This window comes from Chrysochloris asiatica, unplaced genomic scaffold (assembly GCF_000296735.1).
Source record: "Chrysochloris asiatica unplaced genomic scaffold, ChrAsi1.0 scaffold00003, whole genome shotgun sequence".
Taxonomy (NCBI): Eukaryota; Metazoa; Chordata; class Mammalia; order Afrosoricida; family Chrysochloridae; genus Chrysochloris; species Chrysochloris asiatica.
In genome coordinates, this window is record NW_006408521.1 from 29,848,598 (window position 1) to 29,871,148 (window position 22,551).

At 41.1% G+C, this 22,551-nt stretch overlaps 1 protein-coding gene across 1 annotated transcript in view; it reads right to left on the reverse strand.

Annotated features, from left to right (window-relative positions):
* Window positions 1-21,810: 21,810 nt before the first annotated feature.
* The window catches only part of ARL3 (ADP-ribosylation factor-like 3), a 45,863-nt gene continuing 45,122 nt past the window's right edge, over window positions 21,811-22,551 (reverse strand). Inside the window, exon 6 of the mRNA XM_006831299.1 lies at window positions 21,811-22,089. Within this exon, the coding sequence (XP_006831362.1) occupies window positions 22,042-22,089 (48 nt within the window). The 3' untranslated portion in view covers window positions 21,811-22,041. The remainder of the gene's footprint in view (window positions 22,090-22,551) is intronic.

Consider the following 22,551-nt stretch of genomic DNA (forward strand, 5'->3'; position numbering starts at 1 on the left):
TCTTTACGGGAACAGAACAGTCTCATCTTTCTCCCGCAGAACAGCTGGTAGTTTCAAAAGACTGACCTTGTGGTTAGCAGCCCACTTTGTAACCACTACGCTACCAGAGCTCCTTGAGTGGTGGCGGTGATGTGCCATGTAGTTGGTTCCGATTGAAAGCCACTCTGTACAGGGTTTCCGAAGCTGTAAATCTTTAGGCATAGTTAAATCTATGATGATTGGTTGTGAGCAGCCAATCAATTGAAAGGATGTTTCTTTGTGGGTGTGGTCTGCTTCCAATACAATGGACACACGGGAAAGCCTGAATCTCTCTTCCGCTGGGGACCTGGAACACTGTAGTTGTAAGCCATTTCTTTGATAATAAATGTCTCTTTATGTATATACATATACATGATTCACTGGTTTTATTTTTTCTAGAAAACCCAGCTTAAGACATGTGGTACCCAGAGAGTGGGGTTCTAGAGAAACAAATCATAAGGATACGTTTTCTAAGTCTGATGAATTTTAAAGGCACTGATACAATGTGGAGGCATGTCTGACCTCTACTTCATACGAATCAGCTTTGGGATGATTTTGAGAGGGAGTCAGACATGACCCACACATGGTTTTTGCAGCTGGTGTCAGGAGAGGTATTTATTGTACAGGCTCCGGGGTCATGAAAGTATGAGGTTTTATAAGAGAAAGAATGAAGGGACATGGGATAAAATACTTAAGCAGGGAGAGCAGCAGCGACTGGTGTTGCCTGAGCCCATGTAATACTGGTTAAAAAAGAGGGCTGATAATGGGGCCTGGGCCTGGGCCTGGGACTGGCCTGGGCCTGCTGGAATCCACCCTGCTTGGAGTCCCAAGGCTATATTTGAATGGGGTTAGTCCAAGGGAAAAGAAAAGATTGAACTTCAGTGTGTCCATGTCTGACTGCCTTATGGATATTGGTTTCTCCTGCCTATTATTGTAAAATAGACATACATGTGTGATAGAAATGAATATTGGGTGTGATAATTACAGAGAGCTTGTAAGCCCTCCTTCCGTCTTTACTTGGCTGAATTTTCTGAAAGGGGAGTTAGAAGTTGCCCAGAAAAAATAGGCTTCTTGGTTGAAGTATTTGTAGAGTATGGGGCATTAGGTGGAATCCTGAGCCCCACAGAGAACCTTCAGAGTTGGGATTCAGATTTGCGTTTGAAGAGACAAGCAAACCAACCCAGAACTGCTGGGAGAATGTTGTTGTTGTTACGCGCCATTGAGTTGGTTCCAACTCATAGTAATCCTGTATAGGGTTTAGGAGCAACTGGTGAGCTTGAACTGCCGACCTTGTGGTTCGAACAAACTTTGCAGTGCAAGACATTAATCCACAACACCACACCAGGACTGGGAGAATAGGAGATTCCTTTTAGTATTACCATGTCCTGTGATTAAAGTAAAGGGTACACTACCGCAACCCAACTCCAACATGAAGACTAATAGCTTAGATCCTTCACGAATGAAGGTTGGGTCATACCACCAGGCAGAGAATCACGGCCCGTTGAGATGCTTACTGAGGGCAAAGGGAATACAGAATGAGTAGTTGAAGAAGGTAGTTCTAAATACCAGCTACGATCATATGACCAGTTACAGAAAGGAAGACTGTAATTGTTATGAGTACATATTTCTTTTATATGTGTGAGTCAAATATTTTTGCCTTATTTGTGAAATATAAGATGTAAATGGGGCCAGTACATTTTCAGTTGTATGCATTTTAGTAATATCATATTAGGTGCAAGCATAACTCTACAATTTTCTTGATTTAGAGATTATGCATATGGTTTATAGATACCAAATTGACAAGGAGTGGATTGTGATAGTCATAGTTCTTATCAACTTGACTGAGCCAGGATTCCCAGTTGTTTGGCAGTTAATAGTAACCTCTATGATGATTGGCTATGAGCAGGCATAGTTAGCTCTGTGATGATTGACTGTGAGCAGCCAATCACTTGAATAGATGTTCCCTTGGGGGTGTGGCCTGCTACCAATATAGTGGACTTGCAGGAAAGACTAAATCTCTGTCTGTCTTCTGCTGGGGACCTGGGGCTCTATAAGCCATTTCCTTGATAAACTTTTCTTTATATATACACATATGTATATTTCACTTGTTTTGCTTCTCTAGACAACCCAGCCTAAGACACTATTAGTAAGAATTGACATGATGGCAACAGAATTTTCTTTATTTTTTTTGGAGGGGGCAGTTATGCACTATAGACGGAGTAACTGAGTGGTGCAAACAGTTAAGCACTTCGCTGCTATCTGAAAGGTTAAATGTTTAAGTTCCCCTACAGGTGTCTTGGAAGAAAGGCCTGGTGATCTACTTCTGAAAAACCAAACATTGAAAACCCCACGGAATACAGTTCTATGCCAACACGCATGGGGACTTCATGAGTCAGAGTCAACTCTATGGCAACTGGTTTGTTTTCTTCCTAATGCACTAAAGATACATTTGTTATTGTTGTTAAGTGCCATCGAGTCGGTTTTGACCCATAGCAACCGTGTGTAGGGTTTCCAAGGAGTGGCTGGTGAACTTGAACTGCCAACCTTGCAGTTCAAGCTGGCTTTGCTATCCAGCTCATTAACCCATAGCGCCACACAAGGACTCCAATTTATAACATTATTTCTGTTGTTTTAGGTGCCATCGAGTGGGTTCTGACTTATAGCAGCCTAACCTTACAGTACAGTGCTTTACCCCACAGTGCCACATAGTATGGTGGTGGTAGTGGTTATGTGCCATGGAATTGACTGACTCATAGCCACCCTGGACAGGGTTTCTGAGACTGTAAATCTTTGAGAGCAGAAAGCCTCATCTTTCTCCCTCGGAACAGCTGGTAGTTTTGAACTGCTGACTTTGCGGTTTGCAGCCCGATACGTAACCACTATGTTATCTAATCTTCTTGACAGTCCATGAATTCTTTACAGATTAAAGAAACTAAAGCATATACTGTTCTTTCTATGTATTAGGCACACTCTAAGTCTTGTTGTTGTTAAGTGTCAACAAGTCGGTCCTCTGACTCATAGAAACACTGTGTAGAGTTTCCAAGGAGCAGCTTGGTGGATTTGAATGACTGATCTTTCGGTTAGCAACCCAGTGTTTATCCTACACCAGGACTGTAGGTCTAGTTATATTTTATATACACATTTCATTTAAATCTCCCCACTATGTTAGCTCCATTTTGCAGGTGAAGAGAGTGCTCAGCGAGGTTAAGTAATTTAGTCAACATCACAGAGTTAGTTGATTTATGAATTAGCAAAAAGATTTAACTCAGATTCTCTCTGACTCCAGAAATCACACTTCAATTGGCACAAAACCATCTCTTTATTGAGCATGGAATCTTAGGTGGGGTTGATAGATTGAGCAAAACAAAACCAGAAGCCAGTAAGATTAGTGAAATTTGTATTTCAGATAAACAATGTGTTGTTTTTTCTTTTTTTTTTTTGAGGAAATTGGAACCCTTATCTATTGTTTTTTGTTTGTTTTATTGTAGATTAAGTAAAAGTTTACAGGGCAGATCATCAGTTTTACATTCAACAAATCATACACCTTGTTTCATTACAATGATTATAATCTCCTCCATGTAACCATCATTTAACAGTGTTTCTCTCTATTCACTTTAGCTTTTTTTTTTCTTTTTTTAACACTCAGGCATATACAATAATTTACACCACCAAAGGACACATTCTGCAAGTCTGCCTCCTGGCCACCAGCTCTTAGTCTCTCACTTCCTATGAATCTAGAGTCCTCAGCTGCTCCCTCTCTCCATGTCCCCATCTCTACATCCGTATCTGGTGTCTCACTACTTCTCTGGATAAGGTCTCTCATTCTGCTTGTGCTCTTCTCCCTTGATGATTCTAGGGTTCTTTGTTTCTGGACTGTAAGATTAACCACTCCCCGGTTTTTGTTACAAAACTTCTACCTTTACAATTGTGACAGTCGCAATTAGTCATGATAACAATTACTCATTATTGAATCATAAGAATCTTAGCCCTATCTCTTTTAACCAGACCCACCTAGACAAGATGAAAACTATTCAGTGGGAACTCTTTCTTTCCCCACATACTATTAAACTAAGCTCCCCCTTGAAACCTTGTAAGCCAGTCACTATATCACCTTGTAAGCCTTTATCATCCCCTCATTTTAGGTAGCCTAAACAATGCATTTTTTAAAAATACTGTAAGAATTTCCCAAATATTGCATAGGACATTTTTATACTAAAGATAGTTCATTGTTCATCTGAAATTCAAACTTTTAACAAAAAATTTTATGGTGAATTATGTGATAGTTTACATGAGAGAATATCAATTTTACATTCATCCTATCATATTTCATCTCATTGTAATGATTATAATCCCCTCCATGCATCACTATTCAACAGTATTTGCTTCTATTCCCTCTGTTTTGTTTTTGTTTTTTCTGAAATGTACACAAAAACACTCAGGGATATATAATCATTTAAACAACCAAAGGGCACATTCTGCAAGCCTACCTCCTGGCCACTAGCACACAGCCTTTCTCTTTCCATGAGTCTGGGGTCCTCAGCTGCTTTATCTCTCCATGTCCTCATCTCTGCTTCCATCTCTGGTGTTGCTGCTTCTCTGGATAGGGTCTCACATTCCACTCATGCTCTTCTCCCTTTATGGTCCTAGGGTCCTCTGTTCCTGGACTGTAAGATTAGCTACTCCCTCTTTTTTGTTAAAAAAACTTCTACCTATATAGTTGTGACAATCACAATTATTTGTGATAACAGTTGCTCACTATTGAATTGTAAGAATCTTATCCCCATCTGCTTTCACCAGACCCATCTAGACAAGATGAAAACTGTTGCAGACCGTGTAAGCCTGGTCAGAGGGGGATCTACCTTCCCCTGCACACTCTGAAACTAAATTCCCTCAGAAATTTGTAAGCCAGTCACTTTGTGCCTTTATTGCTACCCTCCCATTTAGATAGCCAATGTCTAAGTTGCCCATCCCTATCAACCCTGTGTACAGAGGGGATAGGATTGATTCTTGATGTGAAGATTCCTTCCCTCTCAGTTGGTATTTTGAGATACTATATCCATTAAGTATAGGTCAAGTTCCTCAAATTGTAGCAGTTTATATGTGTTTCCTTTATCATAAGTTTTTTGTCTTCCTCTAATCAAGTTATGATCATTAAGCATTCGAAGCTAGGTCAGATGGGTACTATCAGCAAGTTTGGATGTTCTTGGGCATCTTCCCCCACTTCATATCAGCTGGATTCTTCACTCTCATATCTAGCCCTCGGTGGCTATGTTCTTATCCATAGATTCAGGAGTTCCCAGGTCTCACCACACTTGGAACCAACCAGCACTTCCTCTTCTCTCTCTCATCTCCAGGTCTATGGAAGTCTATGGAATATGGTCGAACTCAGCCCTTATTTTCATTACTGCCTTTCCCCCTCTTCCACTCATCAGTATACCAGCATGGTTACCAGCAAGCTTACATATCTGCTAATGTGTACCCTTTGAGTTTCAGTCTTGGAGGGGGGGGTTGTCCTGAAGGGACTTGATTGCTTGCCTTGATGGCTCCCTGGCAAACAACTTGCTTGTTCTTATAGTAGCTAATCAGACTGCCATTTTTATTTTTTATTTTTCCTGCTGGTCTTTCTTTCAAGAACTATCTTCTATTCCTCTAGCTACTCCAGGCTGGTCTGATTGTCCTTTGAAGTAGGAATGTCCCACCTCAGAAGGTTCTTGATGGGGCTTAGGATTCTACCTAAGGTCCTATACACTACAAAGGTTCTGCAAGAAGTCTGTTTCATTGGGCAAGTTCTAGAACCTCTTTTAGGTATTCCAATGAGTTACAGGCTGAAAACGGCTTACAAGTTTTCTATAATCATGTTTCTTGATATTCCTTTCTATCCCCCTCAAGTGTCTATTTTACAATAGTAGGCAAGGGAAACCAATATTCATAAGACAGTCAAGCATCTTAACTGAAACTCAAACTTAACTGAAGTCCCTGAAATTTATCTGGAAACCCTAGTCCTGCCTCCAGTTCCCCTCCAGTTCTGTCAAGAGCTCTTAAAGTGGGCCCTTTTGGCACCAGCTATGCTGAGGTAGCACTAGACTACTGAAGTGAGGCTACTGAAGGGGAAATTGAGGAACAGAAAAGAGTTGTAATTCCAGCAGTGAGAGCTGCTATTGCAGGGTCAGTCCACGAAGGTTGGGCAGCCAACGACTTTTGCTCCTGAGTACAGAGCTCTGGACCAGTGCCAACTCTGCCACCTACTGTGTAACTTTGCTTGAGTTTTTTCTCCTCTTTGAACCTCCTTTGTCAAAGGAACCAAAAAAAAAAATATATATATATATAATATCTAGGTTGCTGTCCAGTTAATTCTGATTTATGGCAACCCCATGTGTTACAGAGTAGAATTGTTCCATAGGGTTTTCTTAGCTAGGGAAGGAGACAAAGTGGCACAGTGGTTAAATTCTGGTTGGTTAATCAAAAGATGAGCAGTTCAAACTCACCAACCATTTTGCTGGAAATCGACTTCTGTAAACATGTTCAGTCTTGAAAACCCTATGGGGCAGTTCTGTTCTATCCTATAGGGTTGATATGAGTCAGAATGGACAGAAATGGGTTTAGATTTTGCTTTGTTTTTAATCTTAAGGAACTACCACTTGTCTGTCAGTGTGTTGGACTGGAGTGGCTGGAGTGTTGCAGTGATACTGGAGCTGTTGTTAAAAGGTGTCATTGAGCCACTTCCAACTCATAGCAACCCTATGCACAATAGAACAATCCACCACCTGGTCATGTACCATTCTCATAATTGTTGTTACACTTGAGCCCATTGCTGCTGCTGATGCTATACCAATCCATCTCGTTGGGGAGGTTTTCTGTTTTTGCTGACCCTCCACTTTACCAGCATGATGTCCTTCTCCAGGGACTGGTTTCTCCTGACAATATGTCCAAAGTATGAGAGATAAAGTCTCACCATCCTGGCTTCTACGGAGCATTCTAATTGTATTTCTTCCAACACCCTGGCCAGTCCAGGGTGCTTTTAATATTCTTCTTCAACACCATAACTCTTCTGTAGTCTTCCTTATTTATTGTATAACTGTCACATGCATATGAGGCTATTAAAAATATCATGACTTGGGTCAGGCGCACCTTTGTCTTCAAACTGACATCTTTGCTCTTGAATACTTTAGAGAGGTCTTGTGCAGCATATTTGCCTAATGCAATATGTCATTTGATTTTTTGACTGCTGCTTCCATAAGTGTTGATAGTGGATGCAAGCAAAATGAAGCCTTTGACAAAATCAGTCTTTTCTGCATTAATGATGATGGTGTTTATTGGTCCAGTTGTGAGGATTTTTGTTTTCTTTACATTGAGGTGCAACCTATACCGAAGGCTATGGCCTTTGATCTTCATCAGTATTTTAAGTCCTCTTCACTTTCAGCAAGTAAGGCTGTATCATCTGCATTTCATAAATTGTTAATGAATCTTCTTCCAATCCTGGCACCATGTTCTTCTTAATATAATCCAGTTTATCAAATTATTTGCTCAATATACAGATTGAATAAGTATGGTAAAAGAATACAACTCTATAGCACACCTTTCTTAATTTAAAATTATTCAGGATTCCTATGTTCTGTTCAAACAACCACCTTTTGATTTATGTACAGGTTCCTCATGAGCACAATCAAGTGTTCTGGAATACTCATTCTTCACAATATTTTCCATAGCTTGTCATGAGCCACACAGTTGAAAGCCTTTGCATAGTCAGTAAACACAGGTAAACATCTTTCTGGTATTCTTAAGATCCATCTGACATTAGCAATGATATCCCTCATTTTATATCACTTCTGAATCTGGCTTGAATCTCTGGCAGTTCCCTCTCAATGGACTGTTGGAGGTGGTTTTTAATTATCTTTAGCACAAATTTACTTGTATGTAATAGTAATGATATTGTCCTCACATTTCTATGTTTGTCTTTGAAATGGGCACAAATATGGATCTTTTCTAATCAGATGGTCAGGTAGCTGTCTTCTAGATTTCTTAGCATAGATGAATGAATGCCTCCAGTACTGCCTCAGTTTGTTGAAAGATTTCAATTAGTATTCCATCAATTTCCAGAGCCTCGTTCTTTGCCTATGTCTTCAGTGCACTTTGGACTTCTTTTAGTAACATAGACTCTAGATCATATGCTACCTCTTGAAATGTTTGAACATTGACTATTTATTTGTGGTACAATGACTCTGTTTATTCCTTCCATCTTCTTTTGATGTTTTCTGCATCATTCAATATTTTAACCATAGAATCCTTCAATATTGCAAGTTTAAATTTGAATTTTTGATTTGGGAAAGAAATGGTGAAGCTTGAGAAATGTTGAGCATGTTCTTCTCTTTAGTGGTTGCTGTGTAAATTTGAATAATAGTTGAATTAACTGGCCTTCCTTGTAGGCATATAGATATTATCCTATCACAAACAGTGTTGTACTTCAAGACAGATCTTTAAATGTTCTTTTTTTATGATGATTTTGACACCATTCCTCAAAACTAATGATGAAAAAAATGGAAGAATTCTACCAACTTTTCATTTTAAAATTGATGAAACATGCAATCAAGATGCATTGATAATTACTGGTAATTGGAATTTGAAAGTTGGAAGCAAAGAGGAGGGATTGGTAGTTGGAAAATATGGCCTTGCTGATACAAATGACCCTGGAGATCACATGACAGAATCTTATAAGACCAATGACATGTTCTTTGCAAATACACCTTAAACAACATAAACAGTGACTATCTATACACATGGACCTCACCAAATGGAATACATGGGAATCAAATTTGACTACATCTGTGGGAAGAGACAATGGAGAAGCTTAATATCATCAGCCAAAACAAGGCTAGGGACCAACTATGAAACAAACTATCAATTGCTCAAATGCAAGTTCAGGCTGTAGCTGGAGAAAATTAAACAAGTCCATGAGACCCAAAATATGATCTTGAGTATCTTCACCTGAATTTAGAGACCATCACAAGAACAGATTTGACATATTGAACGCTGATGACCAAAGACCAAACAAATTGCGGGATGACATCAAGAACATCATACTGGGGAAAAAACAAAAAGTCATTTAAAAGACAAGAAAGAAAGAAAAGACCAAAGTGAATGTCTGAAGAGACTCTAAACTTTATTCTTGAAGATAGTGTTGTTGCAGTTAAGTGCTGTTGAGTCAGTTCCAACTCATAGAGATTATGTATAGGGTTTCCGAAGAGCAGTGCTGACCTTGTGGTTACCAGTTCAGTGCTTAACCTACAGTACCACACTAGGAAGCAAATGAAAGAAATTATTGAGTAAAATTGCTGAACAGAAAATTTCAAAGCAGCTTGAGAATACAAAGAAATATAATGAACTGTGCAAAGAACTGAAGTTAGAAAATCAAAACAGAATTTGAGAACTTGGGGGTGGGGGGCGGGGAAACACGCAAGCCTCAAGTTGTAACAATTGAAGGATTCTGTGGGCAAAATATGGAAAGACATAGGAAGCATAAAAAGAAGATTGAAAGAAGGAGATGGGGATAAGACTCTTGTGGTACAATAGTGAATAATTGCTATCAGGACTGTGAGAGTGTCAGAAATGTAAAGGTAGATGTTTTGTAACAAAAGGAGGGGAGTGATTTATTTTGCATTCGAGAAGCGGAGGTCCCTGGGACCATCAAGGGAGAAGAGCAGAGTGCGGGACCCTACCCAGAGAAGAAGTGATGCCAGAAATGGAGGCAGAGATGAAGACATGGAAAGATGGAGAAGCTAGGGACTCTGGACTCAGGAAGGGAGAGGGACTGTGTGCTGATGGCCGGGGGATAGGCTTGCAGGGTATATCCCTTTGGTTGTTTGATGATGCATGGAGAGGATTGTAATCATTGCAATGAAATGAAATACGATAGGATGAATGTAAAGCTGGTGTTCTCCCATGTAAGCTATCACATAATTCACAATAAAAACTTTAAAATATATATATATGATTAAAAAAAAAAGAAGAAGATTGAAAGAATTCCCAGAGTCATTATACCAAAAAGAATTGGTTGACATTCATCCCTTTCAGGAAGTAGCATATAATCAAAATGGATGGTATTGAAAGAAGAAGACCAAGCTACACTGAAGGTACTGGCAAAAAAAGTAAGTTTCCAGGAATTTACAGACTACCAATAGAATATTTTAACAAACTGATGCAGCCCTGGAAGCATTCACTTGTCTATGCCAAGAACTTTGAAAGACATGGCCAACTGATTGGAAGAGGTCCATATTTGTGAACATTCTAAAGAAAGGTAACCCTATAGAATGTGAAAATTATTTGACATACTCAAGTAAACATTTTTTGAAGATAATTAAAAACTGCTGCAACAGTAAGTAGTACATCAACCAGGAGCTGTCAGAAATTCAAGGTGGTGGATTCAGAAGAGGACGTAGGAGGGATAGTAAATGCGGACGTCAGATGAATCTTGGCTGAAAGCAGAGAATTCCAGAATGATGTTTACTTGTGTTTTATCAACTATGCAAAGGCATTCAACTGTGTAGATAATAACAAATTATGAATCACATTGTGAAGATTGGGAATTCCAGAACACTTAATTGTGCTCATGTGGAACATCTGTATAGACAAAGAGGCAGTCATTTGAACAGACCAAGGAGACACTGCATGGTTCAAAATCAGGAAAGGTGCTTTGTAAACCTTTGCTGGATTCACAATAAAAAGTTTTTTTTTTAATCATGAAGGGTGTGCGTCATGGTTGTATCCTTTTACCGTATTTATTCAATCTGTATACTGAGCAAATAACCTGAGAAGCTGGACTATACGAACAAGAACATGACATCAGGATTGTAGGAAGGATCATTAATCTGTGAAATGTAGATGACATAACCTTGTTTACTGAAATCAAGGAGAGCTTCAGGCACTTGCTGATGATAAAAAAATACAGACTCAGTATGGATTACAACTCAGTGTAAAGAAAACAACAATACAACTGGACCAATGATAAATGGGAAAAAAGACTGAAATTGTCAAAGGTTTCATTTTACTTAGATTCACAGTCAATGTTCATGGACACAGCCATCTAGAGATTAAAGGACATATGGCACTGGGCAAATCTGCTACAAAAGACCTCTTGAAAGTGTTAAAGAGCAAAGATGTCACTATGAAGACTAAAGTATGCCTGATCCAAACCTTGACATTCACAATCACCTCATTTGTTATTGTTGACTGCTGTCGAGTCGTTTCTGACTCATAGAGATCCTGTATAGGGTTTCCCAGGAGCAGCTGGTGGGTTTGAATCACTGACCTTGTAGTTCAAACTGACCTTTTGATCCAGTGCTTATCCTACAGTGCCACATCAGAACTCATAATCATGTGAAAGCTGGACAATGAATAAGGAAGACTTGAGAAGAATTGATGCATTTGAATTGTGGTGTTGGCAAATGTTGAAAATACCCTGAACTGTCTGAAGAACCAATAAATCTGTCTTGTAGGAAGAGTACAGCTAGAACGTTCCTTGGAAGCAAGAATCGAGAGACTTTGTATCATGTACTTTGGACATGTTGTAAAAGGACATAATGCTTGGTAAAGTAGAAGGTCAGTTAAAGAGAGGAAGACCTCTCTCCTTTTCCCTACATCCTGGAGATGGATTGACACTGACTATAACAATGGGCTCAAACATAACAACAATTGTGAGGATGTTGCAGGACTGGGCAGTGCTTAATACTGTTGTGCATAAGGTCACTGTAAGTTGGAGTAGACTTACAACAACGTAGACAAAATACTGAATGATACAGGAAGCATCAAAAGAAGATGGAAGGTCCCCCCCCCCAAAAAAAAAAAAAAAAGCTAAAGAGGATAGAGAGAAACACTGTTAACTGATGATGTATGGAGGGGATTATAATCAATGTAATGAAACAAGTCATATGAATGGTTGAATGTGAAACTGATGATGTGCCCTGTAAACTTTCACTCAATCCACCATAAAAACCTTAAAAAAAAAAAAAAAAAGATTTGTAAGATTCAATAGTGAATAACTTATGACTAATCGCGACTGTCACAATTGTAAAGTTAGAAGTTTTGTAACAAAAATAGGGGAGAGGTTAATCTTACAGTCCAGAAACAGAGGACCCTAAGACCATCAAGAGAGGAATGCACAAATAGAATACGGGACCTTATCCAGAGAAGCAGCAGTACCAGAGATGGAGGCAGAGATGGGGGCATGGAGAAGGGGAGTAGCTGAGGACTCTAGATTCATGGACTAAGAAGAGAAGGACTAAGAGCTGGTGGCCAGGAACAAACTTGCAGAATGTGCCCTTTGGAGATGTAAACTATTATCTATGCCTGAGTGGGTTTTTTTAAAAGCTAAAGTGGATAGAGAGAAATACTGTTAACTGATGGTATATGGAGGGGATTATAATCAATGTAATGAAACAAGGTATATGATTTGTTGAATGTAAAACTGATGATATATATATGCCCTGTAAACTTTTACTCAATCCACAATAAAAATCTTTAACTAAGAAAAAAAAAAAAAAAAGAAGAAGATGGAAGGAATACACAGAAGAATATGCATTTCAGAAGATAGCCTGTGATCAAGAATTGATGATATAAAAGAAAGATTATTCAAGCTATCTGAAGGCACTGGTGAAAACAAGGTTCTAGGAATTGATCAAATACCAATTGGGATGTTTCAACAAATTAATGCAATGCTGGAAGCACTCACTCATCTATGCCAAAAAATTTGAAAGACAACTACTTGGCCAACCAAGTGGAAAAGGTCTATCTATATTCATGCCCATTCCAAAGAAACATGATGATTCAATGTAGAAATTATCAAACAACATCATTTTTCTCACATGCAAGTAAAATTTTGCTGAAGATAATTCAAAAACAGTTGTGGCAGAGAACAAACAAGATCGTGGATTGGGTACAAGTGCAGTGAGGTGCTCCATCAGCAACAATACAGAATACTAGACAAAGCAGGCTTAGGGGATGGTGCCAGAATTCTGAACCACATATAAAGGAATATTTAGAAGGTTGGAAGGCTTACAGCTAGGGGAATTTGTAGCAGAAGCAAGAAATCCAGTACTTTCTAATCCAAGATGCTCAGCTGCTCCTGGAGCTCCCATCTTGGGTGAGACCAAGTGAGGAAAGGATCAGAGCAGCCACAGATGACTGACGGAACAGTGCAGATAAAGGTGTAGACATTCTTTTTTTTTTTTTAATCTGTTCATTGGTCTCTCGCTGTCTGCACACCTCCATTCTGGTGACTAGAGGGGGTGCCTGAGTGAGTGGACACCCCATCCCCAACCCTGGAGGGTTCTACTACGCATGCACACAGATCTCTTGAAATTTAAAGTGACAGTTTCTACTTAAAACCAAACGGCAGTGAAAAACGTCCACAGCTGGCCCTGAACTGTTTTATCACTAGGAAAAAGACCTGAACAGGGATTGTGGACTGGGACAGGCAGACTAAAAAGGAAATAGGCTGAAAATTAAATCCTGAGATATGTTACAAATTCATTTTGAAATTTCTCAGGAAGAAGTGCAGAAAGGGAAACCCATCTTCTGATCACATCTACTTTGAGGCAATTAGAAAGCATAAAAATACCAAAAAACACACCCATCTAAGTATTAAGGCCACAGATAACTCCTGAATATGCCCAAAAAACAGAAACAGATGACCATATCAGCACATGTCCAGAAATGAGATAAAGTGACTGAGACAAATGAGCTGGAAGTAGACCTACCCTCCATACTGGAAGATGGGCAGGCTTTGGAAATACCTGAGAAGAAATTCAGAAAAATGATTATAAAATGTATCAAAACACTATACAATGGAGTTGAGAAAAATAAGAAGTCAGGAAAGTGCTACAGGAACAATCAAATAAGATAGATAGAGCATTGGAAACTATTCAAAACCTACTGAGAGAGGTCCAAATGGTTAATAATAGAATATCAGAAATGGACAATACATTGAAAGGGTAAAGGAGTAGAATTGGATAGAAGCCAGAACTAGTGAGCTAGAAGATAAAACTTTCAACGCTACTAAGATAGAAGAGTAAGCACAAAAAAGGATAAAAAAAGATCTGAAGAAGGTCTAAGAGTCATGTTGGACAACATGAAGAGGAATATCTTAAGAATTATCAGCATTCCAGAACAGGAAGAATCACACAAGTCCACAGAGGAGATAGTTGAAGATCTTCTGGAAGAAAATTTCCCTAACATCCTGAAAAGCGAAAAGATAAGCATTCAAGAAGCTCACCAAACTCCAGGAAGGATAGACCCAAAAAGACAATCACCAAGACATATAATAATCAAACTCTCCAAAATCAAAGATAAGGACAGAAAGCAGCTAGGGAAAAGAGAAATGTAACATACAAAGGGAACCAAATCAGATTAAGCTGGGATCTCTCAACAGAAACCATGCAGGCAAGAAGGCAATGGGGAGACATATATAAAATGCTGAAAGAAAAAAAAACTGCCACCCAAGAATCCTCTACCCAGCAAAGCTGTCTGTCAATCAAATATGATGGCATAATCAAAACATTCCAGGATTAACAGAAGCTAAGGGATTTTGCCAAAGCTAACCCTGCTATGAAAAACATCCTAAAGGAAGTTCTGTGGACTGAGAACCAACTAGAAGGAGACAACAACCAGAGAATGATGCACATGGCAGCATCACCCTGAACTCAGTCGACAAATGGAAGAGTCAAGAACAGAATAAAATTATAAGAACAGAGGATCTGGGAGGTCAGTCTATGATCAAAACAATTATAGTATGAAAGAAGGTAAACACAGAGGAACAGATTTCCAGGTGGTGAGATGGTCAGTGTAAAATAGACTTGTCTTAAATGGAGGGAAGAGTTAATGGAATATAAGGTAACCACAACAGTGGGGTTGGGGTGAGGGATTTAGTTCGAGTGTTAGGGAGGGCAATATAAGAAGGGGGAGGAGATGGAAGAACAAGATAGATAGGGGAACACTGAGACAGGTTTTCATGGCCTAAGTGGGACAGAGGTAAATAGTGATGCATACTCAACCTTGGAACAACAGGGCTCTGGGATACAGGGATCTAGGCATAGTTTGAAGCGGGGAAATAATACTAAAATGCTTGACTGTCTTATGAATACTGGTTACCCTCGTCTACTATTGTAAAATAGACACTTGAGTGGGATAGAAAGGAATGTTGGGAAACATGATTAGAGAAAACTTGTAAGCCCATCTTCTGCCTATAACTGATTGGAATACCTAAAGGGGTTCTAGAACTTTGCCCAATGAAATAGGCCTCTTGCAAAGCCTTTGCAGAGTATAGGACCTTAGGTGGAATCCTGAGTCCCATCCAGAACCTTATGAGGTGGGGCATTCCCACTAGCAAAGACAAGCATACCAGCCTGGAACAGCTAGAGCAACTGAAGATACATCTTGAAAGACACGTCATCAGGAAAACCCAAAACAAAAATGTCAGCATGACTGGTTAATACAAGAATAAGCAAGCTGTTTGCCGGGAAGCCATCAAGGCAAAGCAATGAAGTTCCTTCAGGACAAACTCTAAGACTGAAACTCAAAGGGAACACACAAACAGGCATGTAAGCCTGCTGTCAACCACATTGGTCTACTGGTAAATGGAGGAGGGGGAAAGGCAACAATGAAGAAATGGGCTAAGTTCAACCACAGTCCTTTGACTCCCGTTGACCTAGAGTTGAGAGAGAAGAGTAAGGTCTGGTTGGTCCCAAGTGTGGTGAGATCTGGGGACACTTGAGCCCATGGACAAGGACATAGCCACAGAGGGCTAGAGCTGAGAGTGAAGCATCCAGCTGATATGAAGTGAGGGGAGATGCACAAGAACACCCAAACTTGTAGACAGTACCCATTTGACCTAGCCTCGATGGCTTGATAATCAGATAGAGGAAGATTATTTAAAAAAAATTTTTTTTATAAAGGAAATGAGGGTAAATTGCTACAATTTGATGAACCTGACCTATACTCATGGAGGTAGTAACTCTAAATACCACAGAGAGGGAATGAGTCTTCACATCAAGTATCAATGCTATCCCCTCTGTACACAGTGTAGGTAGGGATGGGCAACTTAGACATTGACTACCTAAAATGAGGGGGTGATAAAGGCATGAAGTGACTGGCTTACAAGGTTTCAAGAGGGGGAAGAAAGTGTTCCCAATGAATAGTTTTCATCTTGTCTAGGTGGGTCTGGTAAAAAGAGATGGGGATAAGATTCATATGATTCAATAGTGAATAATTGTTATCATGACTAATTGTGACTGTCACAATTGAAAAGGTAGAAGTTTTGTAACAAAAACAGGGGAGTGGTTAATCTTAACAGTCCAGAAGCAGAGGACCGTAGGGTCATCAAGGGAAAAGAGCACAAGCAGAATGTGGGACCTTATCTAGAGAAGCAGAGATGCCAGAGATGGAGGCAGAGATGTTGTCATGGAGAGGGGGAGTGGCTGAGGCTCTAGATTCATGGGAAGAGAGGGACTAGCTGGTGGCTAGGAGGCAGACTTGCAGAATGTGCCCTTTGGAGGTGTAAATTACTATATATGCCTGAGTGGTTTTTTTTGTTGTTGTTGTTTTGTTTTAAGTAAAGTGAATAGCAAGAAATACTTTTAACTGATGGTACATGGAGGAAATTATAATCTTTGTAATGACAAGGTGTATGATTTGTTGAATGTAAAACTAATGATCTGTCCTGTAAGCTTTCACTCAATCAGCAATAAAAACCTTAAAAAAAGAAAAACAAAAAACAAAAAACAGTTGTGGCAGTAAATTGACAGGGAACTGCCAAAAATTTTAAGTTGGATTCAGAAGAAGATGTGGAATCAGGGATATCTTTGCTGATATTGTTGTTGTTGTTGTTAAGTGCCATTGAGTCGGGTCTGACCCATAGCGACCCTGTACAGGGTTTCCGAGGGTGTAAATCTTTACGGGAGTAGAAAGCCTCATCTTTCTCCCGCGGAGCGGCTGGTAGTTTCGAACCGCTGACCTTAAGGTTCACAGCCCGATTTGTAACCACTATGCTACCAGAGCTCCTTATCTTTGCTGATATTAGGAGGTTAATTTTGGTTTAAAGCTGGGAATACCAGAAGATGCTTATGTGTGTTTTATTGACTATGCAAAGGCATTCAACTGTGTGGAACATAACAAATTATGGCTAACATTGCAAAGAATGGGAATTCCAGAACTCTTAATTGTGCTCATGTGGAACCTGTATACAGACCAAGCTGCAGTTATTCAAACAGAACAAGGGGATACTACATGGTTTAAAATAAGGAAAAGTGTGCATCAGGGTTATATCCTTTCAATATACTTATTCAATCTGTATGCTGAGTTAAAAATCCAAGAAGTTGGAGTATATGAGGAAAAATGTGTCATCAGGATTGGAGGAAGACTCGTAACAACCTGTGATGTGCAGATGACACAATCTTGCTTGCTGAAAGACAAGAGGACTTGAAGCACTTATTGATGAAGATAAAATACTATAGTCCAGTATGGATTATACCTAAATATAAAACAAAAATCCTCACAGCTAGACCAATAAGAAACACCATGATAAATAGAGAAAATATTGAAATTGTCAAGGATTTCATTTTATCTGGATCCACAATCAATGCCTATGAAAGTTGCACTCTAGAAATCACATGACTCACCTATTGTGAAAACTGGGCAGTGAATAAGGAAGTCCAAAGAAGAATTGAGATCTTTGAATTTGGTATTGGTGAAGAATACTGAATATACCATGGACTACCAAAAGAAAGAACAAATCTGTCTTGGAAGTACAGACAGAATGCTCCTTAAAAGTGAGGATGGTAAGACTTCTGCTCCTGTACTTGGGGACAGGAGGGACCACTCCCTGGAAGACATCATGCTTGGTAAGAGAGAGGGTCAGTGAAAAAGAGGAAGAATTTCAATGAAGGAGCTGATTGACACAGTGGCTGCGAGGATCCGCTCAAGGACTGTGAGGATGAGGATGGCACAGGAGAGGGTAATGTTGTGTTCTCTTGTGTCTGTGTTGTTGCTCTTGTTGTTGTTATGTGCTGTCGAGGAGTTGGTTCCAATTCGGAGACCCCATATAGGGTTTCTGAGGGGTAGCTGGTGAGTTTGAATCACTGACCTTGGAATTCAAACTGACCTTGCAGTCCTGCTGTAAAGATTACAGCCTGGGAACCTTATGGGGTAGTTCTACTCTGTCTTACAGGGTTACAATGAGTAGGAATCGACTAGATGGCAAGGGTGGTTGTCATTATGGTTATTGTTGTTGGGACTCATGATATATCCTTTTGGAAAAACCATCTTAAAGAATGTAATGTCCTCTGAAAGGACAATGCATTTCAGGCCTTCTCCTAGTTTCAATAAAGAGCACAGCACATTCCAAGCTGCCTTCATTTCAGCTAAATTTTATTTGTCGGATTTTTGACAGACATCTAAATTATACATTGAGTTTTCCACATGACCAAACACCACGTCCCTTCCTTTGATTATCATTTTCAAAAGGGACTATAAAAAAAGAAACCTTTCCGTGGATCAGACTGAACCTTGAAACCACATGGAGTGCAGAGCTAAAAATAAAAGGAGTCAAGCACTGGTCCCTGAGAAAGGAAGGAAAGAGAAATCAAAGCAAACTCTGACAGGAACTGAGGGACCAGTCCTGGTGAGGGTGACATGGTGTCACCCTCCAGGCCAGGCCGGATAAGGAGAGGCCAACCGTGAGGGTGGGGCACAGAGTAACACAAAAATAGCCACCACTTCAGCCCAGAGGGGAATAAAGAAATTTGTCAAAAGCCAGGAGGGAGAACCTTGGAGACGAGGGAGGCCATGACAGGGCAGAGCTGTGTCCTCCCAGCTGTGGTGGGAGCTGCGGGCTCCTTTGACCCTGGCACAACGTATCTAACCACCGGCATAATCGCTGACTTTCAGCTGTGCACCGACATGTTCCCCAGCTCAGCCCACATCAATGACACCCTTGTTTCCATAGTAACCAAGAGAGAGTGAAGGGGAAAGGGTGTGCAGCACTGGGCGCAGGGAATCTAGCCAAAAGGAGCTGCCAGGGTCGGGAGGAGCCGGCAGGGAGCAGGGAGGGGAAGGACTGGAGTTTTTCCCACAACTGGTTTCAGCACATCACAGGCCCCTGTCCCAGGCCTTGCCTGCCCTCTGGTCCCCAGCCTCCCCCACTGCACACACATTCAGATGCAATCGTGCGCAGAAGCAGTCTTACTGAGATTTGACTTAGTGGGGGTAGGAGGAAGGATGGAGAAAAGGGTATCCCCTTTCTAGCTTCAAATTTGGTCTTCTGGTTATGGCCACAGGGGGTGGGGAGTGGGGCTGGGGAGAGGGAAGGGGACTTTAAAAGCATTTTATTTTTACAAATGGGAGCTTTCAAACTCTGCATTTTTCAGGCTTCTCTCATCTACCCTCTGAGCCCCAGGAGGGGTTCAATAGGGCTCAAAGGGAAGATGAAAGCTTGGGACATCCGCAATGTCTTTGTGTCTCTTTAGCTGAAAAGCAAATCTGAACATGTATAGAGACTGTTAGCAGTGGAGGGCAAGTGGCTTCTGCCCACTAGCTGATGCCTGGGGAAGGTTCTTTAAAACAATTCCCTAAGTTAGTGGTAAAAAGAACAAAAAGTATTTTACACACTAGTCACTGCTAGAGTCAAAGCTGCACATTGCAGTGTTCCCAAACATCAGACTTCCAAGCAGGCATTTTGCCCCTCAGACAGCATCCTTGGGGTATTATTTGGAGAGAAAAGCAATTTTCAAATGTGAGGGCCACATACTTGAAACACTTGAAAATTTCAAGTGCTAGAGCCACAGAGACATAGTGCATTGGGCAAATCTGCTGCAAAAGGCCTCTTTAAAGTGTTAAAAAGCAAAGATGTTATTGAGGACTAAGGTGTCCCTGACCCAAGTCATGGTCTTTTCAATCACCTCATCTGCATGCGGAAAGCTGGACAATGAATAGAGAAGACCAGAGAAGTGATGTCTTTAAATCATGGTGTTGGAAGAATACTGAATGTACCGTGGATCACCAGAAGTAGTCAGAATGTTCCTTTGAAGTAAGGATGATGAGACTTTGTCCTGCATACTCTGTACATGTCATCAGGAGGGAGTTCCTGGACAAGCACATCATTGGTAGAGGGTCAGTAAAAACAGAGCCAGTCTGTTGAGATGTACTGACACAGTGGCTGTACCAATTGTGAGGGTGGCTCAGTGCTTTGTTCTGTTGGACAGGGTTCATTTATGAGTAGAAACCAACTCAATGGTACCTAACATCAACAACAATTCAGTTTGCCCCTATTCAAAACTAGTGAGGAACTGGGGTGAACCAGACAAGTCAGTGGAGGATACCGGGAGCTATTAGCTCAGTGGTTTAAGAAACCACACCTTCCTTTGTTTTTCAAGTCCTCACAGGTCCATCCATAGCAACCTCAGGTACCTTTTCATGTCCAGTTTTGTGAATGACCCCAGACCACCTCTGAAACTGGCCACCTGCAAAATTTCAGTCTCACCTTCATAACTCTGGTCCAGAAAAGACAGAGCACTGAGCACCAGGGGCTGGAGAGGCCTCATTGGTGTCCTGGTGGATGAGACGGCAGCTGGCCTCCTAGGACCGGCCAGGCACTGGACAGTCCCTTATTCATTCTCTGAATGGCCCTGTGCTCAGGCACCAGAACAGAGTTTAATTCAGGAGCTGGGCAATGCCTTGGTTTACTTTCTCATGTTTGAAGCTGAACATTACTAAAGGCTCGGGGAAACAAGCTCTTTTTGCAACACAGGGCAGAAATCTCTGCCTCCCCTTTCTGACTGACCGACATTTTTCTGGAGAGAGGCAGTGGGGGCCAGCAATCAGGCATGACCCCTGGCCTCATACACACCCCATTCTTTCCAGCAGCAAACCCTGTCCACCCAGGATCAACTCACTCCACAAAGCTGCCAACTCTGTAAAAATTGATCTCTTCTAAAAATCGATCTGCCTGGCTTTTCACAGAGGAGCAGGTTCATGTTAAAGCGGCATTTCTTCTTAAAAATCTCATAGTGGTGGCCTATTGTGATCAGTGAAACACAGAATTCTTTGAGCTTTAGAAACCCTTCCATAGGAAGGCCTGGAGAAGGCAGCTAATCTCAGCGTTGGGCTGCTGCCTGCTCCACTGAACTGGAGAAAGCCTGTTTACGCTAGCCTGAGCCCTCGATGTGAGAGGGCTTTTTAAGGACCTTGTAATTTTTCTGGAATTAAACCTCCCACCTCTTCTTACATTCCAGATGTCATTACAGTTAAAAGTCATAAGAATTTGCTTCCCTGTGTGGTGGGCCGGGGGCCGGGGGGCGGGCTGGGGTATAGTTCTGTAGTGACTTGTTTGCTAGAAAGGGGTCCCCCCCCTCCCCCCATCCAAAGGGTGAGGATTACACACACAGTCTGCTACCTGCTGCATGACAAGATGGTTTAATCATCTGCTATTCCTCCCCACCCCACCAGCAGATTCATGCTGGACAGACTGAAGGCCGACTCACTTGGAGATGGTAAAAATCACCCAGAAGCACTGGCAAACATGTCTGTGGTTTCAGAGCCACAGGGGGAATGTAAGGGACAGGTCAGTAAATAAATGAACTCAGCAGAGACTGCTGCTTCCTCTTTTTCTTTCTCTCCTTTTTTTTTTCTGAAAGGGGAAAAAAAAATTTTTAAAAACCCACTGGAATTGTCTAAACTGCGATGCAATCTCCTGCTCATTTAAAAGATCTCATTTTCTAATCATGTGCATTGAGACATTTAATACTATTTCAATTATGCAGAGGAAATAATATAATTCCTTTATTTGAAAAATGATACTGAACCTCAGAGATCAGTTAAACCTACTGCTGGAATGGGGATTCTCTTTAAACTGTGCCGTGCCTTCTCTTCAAACAGCTGTAGCTGTACACAGATGGAAAAACATTTGGTCAGAAAGCAGCAAATTAGTGTTTTTCAGGGCAGAATTCGGCTCCCGCAGCTCCTGCGTCTCCATTCGTCTAGCTTTTATTTCTTCTTTGCATTGACGTTTTTGCAGACCCAGTTCATGCCGTCCTTGGAGGGAAAGGGGCAGAGGAAGGTGGTATTAGTCTTCAGACAGGCACAACACACTCTAGCCTGGGACAGGGTAGGGGCCCTAGGTCCCCCTCTTTAAGTCTACCAGTTCCAGGGAGTTTGCCTGCTTGAGGGGCCTATGGGGGTGACCCTAAGGAGGGAGGCGTCTAGGAGTGGAGGAGAGAGCTGGGGTGGGGTGTGGGGAGAGGGCCCAGAGTCTGAACTTGAGATGGGTCCTCAGGAACTCCCTCTGAAAAAATAAACACATCTGCCGAGATCGAGGCCCCGCTGAGGAGGTATCAGGAAAGATTCCAGCCATTTTTGGCTTTTTCTAAAAGCTGACCTTTGTTGGGGCATTAAATTCAATAAGCTACCCTTCTGGTGCCCTGGTGTGTGTAAAGCGTGACAGTGGACACTTGGGGTTAAATTAAATTTCTTTCTGAAAAACAAACCCCACCAGTG